The 13405-nt window shown below is 41.3% G+C and overlaps 1 protein-coding gene across 2 annotated transcripts in view; it reads right to left on the bottom strand.

Moving 5' to 3' along the window:
* Positions 1–8122: 8122 nt before the first annotated feature.
* ZNF804A (zinc finger protein 804A) overlaps positions 8123–13405 on the bottom strand; it is a 578558-nt gene continuing 573275 nt past the window's right edge. The window contains exon 4 of one of the 2 annotated variants that reach the window (XM_029605953.1): positions 8123–13060. In XM_029605953.1, the coding sequence (XP_029461813.1) occupies positions 9829–13060 (3232 nt within the window). In that variant the 3' untranslated portion in view covers positions 8123–9828. The remainder of the gene's footprint in view (positions 13061–13405) is intronic. The other variant, XM_029605954.1, reaches the window with a different exon arrangement.

Raw genomic sequence — 13405 nt, 5'->3', positions numbered from 1 at the left:
AGAAAATTCTTTTTCACTCAACGCACAATAAAGCTCTGGAATTTGTTGCCAGTGGATGTGGTTAGTGCAGTTAGTGTAGCTGGATTCAAAAAAAGTTTGGATATGTTCTTGGAGGAGAAGTCCATTAACTGCTATTAATCAAGTTTACTTAGGGAATAGCCACTGCTATTAATTGCATCAGTAGCATGGGATGTTAAGTGCTTGGGTAATTGCCAAGTTCTTGTGGCCTGGTTTGGCCTCTGCTGGAAACAGGATGCTGGGCTTGATGGACCCTTGGTCTGACCCAGCATGGCAATTTCTTATGTTCTTAACTAGTCAGCTAAAACATAGCCAGATATATAATTGCCCATTGGTTTACTGTCAGGCAGATCTGGGTTTCACAATCAGGGCCACCTTTGAAGGAAGCCACTTGCCTGGAGAGGCAAGGCCAGGACATGTTGGTGGAGCCCTCGATCTGAAGAATAACCAGGGGTGCTACATGGAGCAGGAGCACTGGAAATGGACACAAAGAAGGACACTGAAAACTGGATTATAAGGTAGAAAGTATATAGAACAGGGACCCAGAAGCACAATTACCAGAAGGAATACTGAAACAGGATTGCACGGTAGGAACACGGCAGGAAATCAGAGGCTGGTCAGGCAATGTTTCCACAGGGAGACACTAAGAAGAATATTGGACCAGCATTCTGTGCCTTCTGGGCATATTTTATAGAATGATGTAAGACTAGGCTACACCCAGTGCTGGACCAATCGTAATGCAGCAGAGACATGTCTGACTCTCCCAGGAAAACAAGATAAAAATGATAGGACATACTGGAGTGCCAGAACCATCCCACAGCTACTTAGGTGGTACTGGGTCATGGGTTCAAACCTTCTCAACCCTCATACTTATTGAGAATTGACCCTATTCTGTTGAGGGATCATTTTAAATGATGCTTCTATGATCTGTGAAGTGCTTCACACAAGTAACCAACTTCCTGTGGGATAGGAAGACAAAGTTGTGTATACCTTACATTTTATTAACAAAGCACTTCTAAAATATAGTTGATCAAGTAAATACTGGGCCAGATTTTTAAACCTATGCGCGGGCGTAGATTTGTGCGCACAACCCGGTATGCACAAATCTATGCCCAATTTTATAACATGCATGCGTAGCCGCGTGCATGTTATAAAATCCAGGATCGGTGCGCGCAAGGGGATGCACACTTGTGCACCTTGCACACGCCAAGCCCTAGGGGAGCCCTGATGGCTTTCCATGTTCCCTCTGCCCCGCCCCCCCCCCCCCCACCTTCCCCGCCCTTCCCCTACCTAACCCGCCCCCCCAGCCCTATCTAAACCTCCCCCCCCCGACCTTTGTTGGCGGTTGCCCTGCCTCCGGGAAGGCATAGGTTGTGCGCATACGCACGTCCCGGGGCTTGCATGTTGCCGGGCCTATGCAAAATAGGCTCGGCGCGTGCAGGAGCAGGTTTTCGGGGTTACGTGCGTAACCCTTTGAAATTCTGCCCCACTATTATTAAATATGGCTACAAATATCTTCTAGCACAAAAAAACCCCTTGCATTTTCAAGACATGATTGTTTGCATATAGTAGGACAAGCCGTTAAGCCCGTAACAACGGGCTACATTAAAACATTTTTTTTTGGTTTGGTTTTCGGAATCGGCACTCTTCCTCATTTCTTCTCCCTCACTCCCCCTTCCCCTCTCTCATTCACCTTGGTCACTCACCCCCCTTCCTCCACTCACCTCCCTTCCCTCCCCTGACCCCACTCAAACTCCTTTCCCTCAGTCTTATTCACCCTCTTTCTCCCACTGCCTCCCTCCCCTATCACTGAAACCCCCTTTCCTTCACTCACCTCCCCTTCCCTCATTCTCACTCCTTCCCCTCCTCAGTCACTCCCCACCCTCACTCTCATACCCTCCCGTCCCCTCTCAGTCACTACACTATGTGACTCACTCCTTCCCTTGTGGCACAGCAGTCTGTTACTCTTGGCCCTTATTGGAAACCTTTTGTTTCTAATTTTCTTCCCCTCTGCCACTGATGCAGAGAGCAGTGCTGGAGCTCCATCAAAGTAAAGGCTTGCTTTGCTCTCTTTCTGGGAGACCTGTGCCTTTAAGAAATCTGCTCAGGGACTTGAGAGGGAGGAGGGAGCAGGGAGCAGGGCTCTGGCTTTCACTTTTGTTGCTCTGCTTTGTGGGGAGTGGGGGTGGAGGAATGCCCAAGTAACCTCTTCCCCTGGTGGCTGAGACCCCCCCACGGGTTGATAGCACTGCTCCCCCCTCCCTCCTGCTGCAGTTGCTGAATGTTTGCTTGGCTTCTCCTTATCTGCGGGACTCAGGGGGCGGGCTGTTCCATTGTCTTCGCTGTGCTCCTGCTGCTTCTAATCTGTTCAGTTGGAGGTAAGGAGCAGGTCTCTACTGCATTTGCTGGCGAGTCTTCTTTCCTCCTCCTGTCCCTGTTCTTGAGGTGACGGTCCGGCCGTCCCTCCCTACTCCTCCTCCTCCCCCCCCCCGGTGGTGGAGGAAGGACGGGCTCAGGCTCTTAACATATCGCAGCGGCAGCTCCCTGGCGTTTCCTCCTCCCCTCTGTCGCTCAGAGTTCTCTGTGCCGCACATGCGCAGTAGAGCTGCTCTCTACTGCGCATTTGCGGCATGTCGGTCAAGCTTCATTTATCTAGTTAGATAGAGGACTTTGATGATGTTGATAGAACTATCTTCTAAATCTTTGTAATTAATTCAGATTGCCATAAAACTTTGTCCAAACTGCTTAGAAGAATGATGATAGTGCCCAATTCCGAATACTGCTTATTTTTATCTAACGGGGGGGGGGGGGGGGGGGGTCATTCATCAAATCATGATATGGCCTTAATACAGGCATTAGGATCTTAACACCCACGACTAGGCGATAATGCAGGTGATAAATAATGCATCATTAGATGTGTATGCAAATTTTTTAAATATAATCAAATGGGAGGGGTTTATGAAAATGAGGGGTGCTTAACGTTGTGTGCTGCACACTATTGTGGGATTTAACTACACTTTTCCTGCAGTTATGACATTTTGGGGGTGAGGGAGTGAGAAAGAAAGAAAAAGAGAGAGAGAGAGCGCTTCTAGGAAGGCACACATATTAGTCAACTTTTTATACCAATCTAAGAAGGAGTGAGGTTTTGGTGGTGTACTAGGTTTTGGGGGAAAGGTTTACATGCACAGAGTTACAAACAGCACAGTTACCATCAGTAAAGATTTTATGTGATTTGGAGTGATGAAAGGTATAAAAAGATGAGATTTGTACAATGTACTCTGAACCTAGCTTGATACACTCTCTGCCTAGCTGCTATCAAGCTAGGTCAAGAGTACAATGTACAAATCTCATCTTTGTGTACCTTTCCTCACTTTTCACTGATGGTAACTGTGCTGTTTGGACCTCTTAATGTGCATGTCAAACTGCCCCCAAAACCCTAATCCATCACCAAAACCTCACCCCTTCTTAGATTGGAATAAAAAGTTGACTAATATGTGCGCCTTCCTAGAATTACTAATTGCCCCCCTTACAGTGGTATAAATAGTTTATGTATACGATAACCTTATAAAGACTCTCTCTCTCTCTCTCAAAAAAATGTGATAAATTTAACATGCATTGTAGTAAAATAGCTATGCAGTATCAGGAAAATTATCCTAACCACACCACTTTTTTAAAAAATGTATGCTATCTTTTGCAATTTTATAGCAAAATGTTGAACCTAGGCCTTAGAAGGATATATAACATTCAACAATATGAAAATCTGAATGTATGAATAGGTTTACACAGAGGCTACTTGTATATTCCTTACACAACAGAGCTCTCTCTCTCCTGCTATGAAATAAACAATAGACTAATTACTCTCTTTTTTATTGTTGACATGAAGAGATTTCATATAAATAATCCACTTATCAACAAGTCACAGGTAGTTCAGATAATGGTAACCAAAATTGTGCAGGTGTACACCAAAAGCTCTATGTAATGAGACCAAAATATGTATACTGTACAGTCGAAAAGAAGAGAGTTGGAGGGATATGACAGAGAGATTCAGATCTCTCAAAGGTGAAAACAATGTACAGGAAGCCAACCTTTTTGCAGAGGAATGGATGGCAGTAAAAGGTCATGGGGCTGGCAATTTTCAGAAGTCATTTATTCAGGTAAATACTGAATTTTCTGGGTGAACAAGCTGTTTGAATATTGCCTAGCCCATACACAGTAAAAAGTATGTGTGGGGTTCAACAATGTGCACATTTTTAGTTGGGTAAAAAGTACGAGGGCCTGGGGATGTGTTTATGTCATGGGAGGGAAATAAAGCGCAGATTCCATTTTCAAGTCTGTATGCATCATTTTGTTTGGAAAACGTACCTGCAGATAAAGTAGGTGCAATTTCCTGGGGCAATTTTCAAAGGTAAAGTATGCTCTTAATTTCCTTTTGAAAACTGGTACTATGCCCCTAGATAAAAGTATTAGTGGACTTTGCATCTATGTAGGTAGATTTAAAAAGTACCTCCAATATGAGTTTTTGAAGTGGTAGACTCAGGGTATTCATTAGAAAATATTACTTAACAGAAAGTGTGGTGAATGCATGCAAAGGTCCCCTAATTGAGGTAGTGAAGGCATAACTAGTAACAAAATATAAAAAAGAATGTGGTATGTAGGCAGGATCCGTAGCCATAAGGAAGTGAAGGGTAAGTATGAAATCCACTAAGATCTATAGCTCTGCAACAGGAAGAAATTTGAGCAGACTAGATGGGCCCTAGGGGTTCTTATCAGCATTCATAGTTTTTATAAACAATCAATCACTATTGAAAGTGATTTAAATTAGTTTATAGTGAAATTTTTGTATGTCAAATTAACTGATATTCGATTTGTTTTGTCCAAATTAGAGGTATGTTAGCACTACAGAAAGGGAAATATCCAATACATAAACATTCTATGACTTCACAGCTCCTTCTGAGGCATCCTATCCTGTAAATGCTGGCGTCCCTGGAAGAACTGTAGTCCAGCTGCCACTTTTTTCCTAGCATTGTTGAGCATCAGGAGAACCTGTAGCTGTGCGGAAAGAACAATTTGATTCTTCTGCTCTGGTGTTTGGCATAAGGGGTCTGAAGCAGGTATGGTTAGCTTGCATTCTCACTTTAACAAGATATATTAGAAGTGTTTCAACAGTTCTATGTAGCTACGCAACAAAGAAACAGGTGTATAATTAGTTGAAACTGCATTATAACAATGTAAGCTGATTAACATTCTCAATGCTTGAAACATCCTATTTAGCTCATTACTTTATGGCTCATATTGCCTAAGAAATGGTATGCCTACAGGAAGGTCAGAGCCTGCACAGATTGCTGCTTTCCAAGGACAGGAGAAAACACATTTTTCATCTCAGTGGAACATATTAACTTTTCAATCATTTCTCTATATAGCTGTTTTGGGAATGGGAAGCCATTTAACATAATCTATAACCTAATTTAGGTTTATCATTGCAGCATGAAGATAAATTAATTCCAGCAACTCAGGTGATTTTAAGGGGGAAAAAATCATTATTTTTCAGCTATTTACAATGGAATCATGTTCTTTCTTATAATCTGACAATATGAGTTAGGAGTAAAATCATTAAAAAAAAAAAAAGTTAAAGGACTTTGGGAGAGTTCCAAGATAATTTAATCAGATGCAGAACACTGGACAGGTGACATGTCTTAAGGTAATGTTTTTCACTATACAGTAATTGTAATTTTTAAAGGTATAAATGAAGCTGAAAAGCTGGACAACTTCAAGAACTAAAGTTGAAAAGTTGGTGTCTGTCCCAAAACTCGGTCCTCGAGAGTCACAACCCATGTGAAGTTTTCAGGGTTTCCAGAATAAATATACATGAGATCCATATGCCTAATTAAAAATTTAGGGAAAATATAGCCACCAAAATTGTGCAAGAAACTAATTTGTAAGCATTTTTCTTTCTTTTTGCTCAAAACCAATTTGATTCTCCTAATTTGCACTGCAAAATACAATTGAACAAAGGAAAGAATTTTAGAAATTATTGATTTTTCTGGAAAAAAAATGGTATTTTTTTTCAGTGTTAAAATAAACAAGTTGAAGGTTGGGAGAGCAAAGTCCTGACCTCCCACTATTACCACGATGGTGGGTGGCCTCCCCTCCCAGCTCAATTTAATTTTCAATTAGGAGGCCATGATGTTGAGGGCTTAGGAAGTGTGTGGGGGGGGGGGGGGGGGGGGATGATGGAGGCAATCGTCCTTCCCCCCTCCTGCACCTGCATTTACCCACTGTGCCATTGCCTTTGTGGGAATTCGTGAACCAAGCCAGGGCTTGTGCAACCCCTGGTTGGTCGATTCTTGGAAAGGTGTCACCTGGCAGGGCTCACCACCCTCCTTTTTTAAGCCTGGGCATATAGTTCTTCCCTTTCTTCCTCCTTGTTTCCTTAAGCTCGTCTCCCTCTCTTCCCCTCCTCTTGATCCTGTTGTAATTCTTTTGTGTTGAATTGTCTCAGTGGCAGGTGGCCTGAGCCCTAGTTGACTATGGATATATAACTGGCTGTCTAATAAGTTGAGGATATGATGTCATTTCATGCCTGTTAGGGGAGGGGGAGAATTGCTACTTTATAGTGGTGGCAGTGCAGAGTGGCCACCAGCTGCACTACAGACCCTCCACCTGCTTGGATGTGGTAGTGGTGGTGGTGGAGGGGGGGGGCTGGAGGGGGAGCTGGGGTGTGTAAAGTGGTCCATTGGTGCAGCTTCGGAAGCTGGGCTTGGTTATTGGAAGTTTTCTGTTAGGACATGGCAGGTTCCGCCCCAAGGCTGTGGGAAGGTGGTAGTGGGGGTTTGGATGATTTATAAATAGGTCCCTCTGTCTGCCATTTTTGGCTCGGGCCTTATTATGTTAAATAAACTTCAGCCTTGTTTAAATCCATTGAATGGTGTTATAAGATTTTGAGAAAGGGAAAGGGGGTGGGGGTGGGGGAATATGGGAGGGAGGCCAGGAGTCCCATTATGCCCATATTATTATGTTTCCATTTAAAATGAAAATGAGAGTGCTAGCTCTGTGCTTAGGAATTGAAAAATATTTTTCTATAATTTACTTCTTCATGCCTATTGTGCTAAAACTAATGAAAATAATTACTGAAGATCATACTCAATACAAGGTCTAAGAGTCTGAAGAGGTCAGCTTGAGCGGGCTTAGAAGATTGGACCACATGATACCCCTACCCAATTAAATAACTTTGTGTGATATTTTTCAAGAAAGATTTTGGAAACCAGCTTTATTCTATAGTTATTCTCAAGAATGGTTTGTGGATTCAGTTCAATTTCCTAAACGTTCACAAATATATATTGACATGTTGATCCTGGAAAATAAAGCAGGATGTGTTGAGTGGGATGATATACTTGAGTTACCAAAAAAGTATGGGCCAGATTTTCTAACCTACGCGCGGGCGTAGATTTGTGCGCGCAACCCGGCGCGCACAAATCTACACCCGATTTTATAACATGCGTGCGCAGCCATGCACATGTTATAAAATCCAGGGTCGGCGTGCACAAGGGGGTGCCTTCGGAGGCCTCTGGCTATGCCCCCGCCCCGCCCCTTTTTTCAAGCCCCAGGACATATGCGTGTCCTGGGGCTTGTGTGCATCACCGAAACTATGCAAAATAGGCTCGGCGCGCGCAGGAGTGGGTTTTCGCGCCTAATATACGCATGTAACCCTTTGAAAATCCACCTCTATATGCAGATTTGAGTTGGTATACATTTTCAGTGTCTCATAGGTGAGACATCTAAAGAAGAGACACGTGTCAGAAAAGCTCATGCAAAGTAACATTTATGCATAGTTCTTTTAGTTAAGCTGAAGACATCACAACCTTCACAATATCCTACATTGTCTATGGTGATGATGCTCATTAATCACAATCTTGAATGAAAAAAAAAATCATTCACTGTTAGGTAAACAAATCATTGTTTCCTTTCTTGAGAAAATGTCTCAGTCTTACATAAAACTGAGTAATTCAAATGATCAGAACTGTGCCTTTGTGACAGAAGTAGACACCACCATAAAAAGATCTATTATCCTGTATCACTGATGGTAATCAGGCAGTTACCCTTAAGTGTTAGCCTCTGAGTTTTAGTGATAAATCACTGACAGATGTAAAAGGTAATTGCCAAAACAATGTAGTGGGAATAGATTATGTTATTCAAATACTTCAGTACAAAATCAACAGGACATAGAATAAGTGGTTCTTTATATATATATATATTTAAATAGTTAACAAAAAGTATTGCAAGAGAGATTTCATCACTGAATTTACAGTTTCAAGAGAACATGGTACAAAACATAGTGCATCAGCTTGGTCTAAACATTAAGTAGGTGCAAGTACACAGATTAGAAATTGAAGAGTATACATGATAACGGAAATAACAGTACTATAAATATCATCGATGTACATTATGCACATTCTAGTACATTTTTATTTCTATATGTTATATTAGTATCAGTCTATTCAGTGCTTGAAATATATTATAGATCTGAACATGAAAAATAGTTGCATCATAACATTTACAGTGCAATCAGTGATTCAAACTTGAGGCATCTGAACTAATGTATTTAAAACATTTACAGAAATTCCTGTCAAACTTCACAATGCACAGGTAGGCCTATATTTATGTTTGCGGCAAAATAAAAAAGCATAAAAGGCCTGCAAGCCAGTTTGCTTGCACAGTTCTGAAAATGTATTTCTTTTACTCAATTCTTAAATTAAACACTTCCAGGCAAAGTTTCCACAGGACTATTTTGCAGAAGATTCTGATATGAAATGATATAGGCTGTGGATTTTTTCCTTTTTAAGAGTTACAGGAAATGAAACACTTGGGTGGAGGAAGCACTTTTTCAAAATTGTGCAAACTTACTCACAGGCATTTTGCACTTTTGTTTGCTTGAGATGCAAAGCCAGTCTTGTGAGGGTGATCTGAAAGGGATTTCTGTGAGTAAAAAGTATTTTATGGATGTAAAAACTTTTTAAACATTGCCCATCCTATAAGCGGTTAAAAGTACATGCATAGTTCCATTAGGCTCATACTTTTATCTGCACGGTCGTGGAGGTATTCCCAGAATAGTGTAAGGTCAAGGGAGAAAACTATCGTCTGGATTTTAAGACCCCGGCACGCGTAAATCTCGGGGTTTATGCGCATGGCTGGGCCTTATGCGCACCAGGCCAATTTTCAAACAGGCCCGGCCACGCATGTAAACCCTGGTATGCGAGAAAGTGCCAGGGCCTGAAAAGGGGACAGTCGGGGTGGGCGGAGAGGGGTGGACTGGGGGGTGGGGAGGCACCGGTACAAGGGCGCACAAGGGGGGTTGAATTTGGCAACTTTCGTAAGTTGCCAAATTCAACCCCCCCTTGTGCGCGCTGTCCCCGATTTTATAACATGCGTGCACACCGGCGCAAGCATGCTATAAAATCTCGCATCCATTTATGCACGCCGGGGAGTGTGCGTACATGGACACGCACACGCAGTTTTTTTAAAATCTACCCCATGTGCATACTTTTGGATTTTCAAAACTATGCAGGTAGCTTTGATCAGAAAAAAAGTATCTGCAGAAAAACAGATGCAAATCTCTGCAGGTACTTTTTTCCTTGAATAATTTTCAGAGTGAAAGAATACATCTATTTTTACTTTGAAAACTGATGCAAAGACCACACGTAAAACACATTTGTGAACTTTGCAGCTATGCAGGTAGTATGAAAATTGATCCCCTATATATATATAAATGTTTTGAATCAACCATTGTTTTCTTTGCAATCCTGAAACTGTGATCTAGAAAAAAGGCTGCAAAGGAATGACAGCTGGATGTGGTGACAGCAAAGGAGGAAGAAGTGTCGCTTGTGACAGAGGAGGAAATGACATATGACCAGGATGTAGAACAGAAGCCGGGATTAATGGTACTTGTGGTGGAGCAACAAAAGGCGTGTGTGGTCCTGGGCAGAGACCGGGTCCTACCGATATATGTGGGAAAGGTGTTCTTGAAAGAGCTGGGATCTGTGAGAGAAACTGTTGGTGAGGATGAAGAAACTTTAATGTTCCCATGGTAGCAGTAGTAGCAGCAGCGGCAGCGGCAGCGGCAGCAGCATGCTGCTGTAATACAGTGTGATGAATTGTGGTTACTGAGGTAGAACACAAAGGCTGTGGCAAGGGCAAAGGCTGAAGTAGAGAAGTGGAAGGTTGAACTACAGTTGCAGGAAAATTAAGTTTGATCTTATTAGCCACCATGTTTTGCTGTAGCATGTGCTGGTATGCTTCATACTGTAGATCTTTGATTTTTTCATGACATTCTGGCAGAAAGAACAATCTCTGATCAGGAAGATGAAACGGCGCAAGAATCTGTTCAGTTGTTAAAAAGGCCTGATGGTTTATGTGTGCTTCTTTAAATGGTAAAGGTGGCTGGGTGTTTAAAATACCTGAATTATACCTGAGCCACTCACTAGTTGCCTCATTGATTTTCTCCAGTGGTACTCTGTCCATTAGCTCATAATGGCAAACATATGATTTTGGTGGGGATGGTCCAAGATTTCTGTCTATACTGGACACTTTATAAGAAGTTGGATTTTCATGAATGAAACCATTGTGTTTTTCTTTTGGTTCAATTGTTTTCTCGCATGTTGATAACAACGGATCACTTTTCTCATTCATAGAAGAAGAATCCGGGAGGTCTGCTAAGAAATTATCTGGAATGCTTCCCATAATTGAATGTTTAGTGGATTTATTGTCCTCTAATGAAAGGACACTGTCGGCATAAGAAACTGATGGTTGTATTAAATGGGTTGCTTGTTTCACACTTCCATGAAAATCTACAGTTTGGTCTGGAATGCCCTCTTCTACTGCGCCATGAGTTATGAATTCCCTGATAATGTTTAAAGGATTTGCATCTTCTGAAGGCTTAAAACATATGTCTCTTGATTCCCTGTCTGCAGATGCATGGTAAACTTGGATTCTTTTTCTCCTTCGTTTTCTTTTGGGCTTACTAGGCTTTCTCATCTGCTTCAAATGTTGTTCTGACAAATATATCTGTTTGTGATAACTTTCATCTGATGAAGAAAAATGTGCACAATGCCTCAGTTTCTTATAAGATCTCTCTGGTTCATCCAGCGAGCTATATGCTGTTGTTACTGAGTGACTGTAGTCTGAACATTTATCTATCTGATGGCTTAAATAATTATGATCTGATCCACAGTTCAACCTTCCAACTCTGAAATTACAAAATGTTCTAGAATATGCTAAGCTAGGGGAGCCTGGATTTAATAGCAGCTCTTTTGATTGTCTGTGGGAAGCTGTTTTACAATTTTTGTGCAGATTTTCACTGCTGGCAGAATCCTCACTACTGCCTTTTGAGTCCCAAACACCACATGAATTTTTGTTGTCATATGTTGGTGTCAGCATTAATCTGGCTCTTTTATAACTGTTGTTCCCATTCTCCGCTTTCTGATATGATTGTTGTAACTGATCTGACACATATGCAACATCAGACACCTCGCTGTGATTTTCAGAAGCTCTCTGAAGGCATTGATCTTTATGTTCTTGATCTGATGTGGCAGAAACATCAAACACTTGTTTGGTGATTTCTTCAGTGAGGTGCTGACACAGCTTTCTCCGTCGTTTTCTCTTTCTGTTTTTATGAAAGCATTTTCCATGCATTTCTTTGGTCAGGATATCATCCCCTGTACTGCTCTCTTGCTCCAGATGTTGCTTAGAAATGTGCTTTTCTAGTTCTCTGGCTCCACAAGAATCAGTGTTAACTTCCACACTGAAACTGTCCCGAGTCCTTGTAGAATCATGGCTTTTTGCTTCAGTTTTATTACTCAGAAGTGATGTGACATGACTGAAGTCAGTTGTACAAATGCTAGTAGAGGTATCATAATCTGCACTTTCCATCCTGGTATTCTCGGTTTGATCTGAAACTAAACTTTTCTGAGACTCATTAGTTTCCTGATGCAGATTAAGGGATGCAATTGATTGTTTCTTCTTTTCTAGACAATCACCTGACCGAGAAGACTTAAAGTCAAAACATAAAGGGTTACAACAATATGAAACTGATGGCTGTGCACTTGTGTAAGTCACCATTTCAGATGGCCACTGAAGGACTGTTGTTCCATCTCTGCTAAGGACAGGGAGAAAAGCTTCACAAGTTCTTTTGTATGAATCTTGCTTACCTTGGAAATTAATGGTGCCTCCCTCTGTATTTAAAGGGGCAAGAATATCAGAAATATTCTGTTTAGATCCGGCGTTAGTGGTCCATGAATCACTACTTTTTTCATGGTTCTCATGCAAGGGTACAAAATCCACACTAACAGCTTGACATGGAACTTTATTTTCTAACCATTCAGAACTATGACTTTCTGTAGGGTTCTCCTCTACAGTGATTATGTCATTGTGTGAGTTATGCTGTGCACACTCTCTTGATTCGCTGAAAGGATTAGTCTCAATATCAGAATGTGCAAAGGTATTCAACTGACAAGAAGGGGGTTCTGATACAGAATGATCTTCTTTGCTGCACAGGCCATTTGACTTTTGAGCTTGGGGAGTTTCCACTTTGCCAGTAGATTTTTCCATTAGGAATGGAACACAGGTGTCTTTCTCTTCAGAACATAAAACTATTTCTGTTGGCAAAACAGACTGAAGACTGAAGGTCTCAGGGATGAATCTGCTTTTTTTACCAAAACCATGCTCAAGTGACGCTTCATCATTGAATTCATAGAAAACCGCAGCCGAAGACTCCAGTTTTACTGATGTTTTCTTTGGAAAAGCAAAAGAAAAGCCAACTTTATGTCCATGGACTTGATCTCTCAGTTTATTACCTTCATTTCTTGTGCTTCCAGGACTTGACAATGCAACAGGAGTAACAGCTTGATCATTTTGTACACTTTCTGATAATGTATGCTGATACTCTTCTGGTTTATTAACAGAGTCTGAGAGGGCACTCTGAGGAATTTCATTAACATCATGCCTCACGGAAACAGTTGTGGATTTGAACATAGGACCACTCCCTGGAGCACTAGAGAGAAAAGAAAAATTGGGGTAAAAATAATTTAAACATAATTAGATATTGAAATTTGGATGCATGCATATGTTAGCAAAAAAACTGACCTTTCACTGCTATATAGTTAACAGTACAGTTTTAAATTAGTCTTACTTTTTGTTTCTTCAGTTTGATAGAAGCATGCAGATTAAAATCGGAAACACACCTAAATTGTGAACCACATTTACAAGCATGTTTTGACTTAATTTTTATAATTACTCACTTGAACAATAGATTTAAGAATCCTTTTCTGATAAATAGTGAAATAATTCATTAAACAAAGCAGATGCACTTGTCCATTTGCAATACTGATCAAAGAAT

The sequence above is a fragment of the Rhinatrema bivittatum genome, chromosome 6 (genome assembly GCF_901001135.1).
Source record: "Rhinatrema bivittatum chromosome 6, aRhiBiv1.1, whole genome shotgun sequence".
NCBI classification, from domain to species: Eukaryota; Metazoa; Chordata; class Amphibia; order Gymnophiona; family Rhinatrematidae; genus Rhinatrema; species Rhinatrema bivittatum.
The sequence above is the reverse complement of the archived record's forward strand: the minus strand, read 5'-3'. Positions and strand labels throughout refer to the sequence as shown.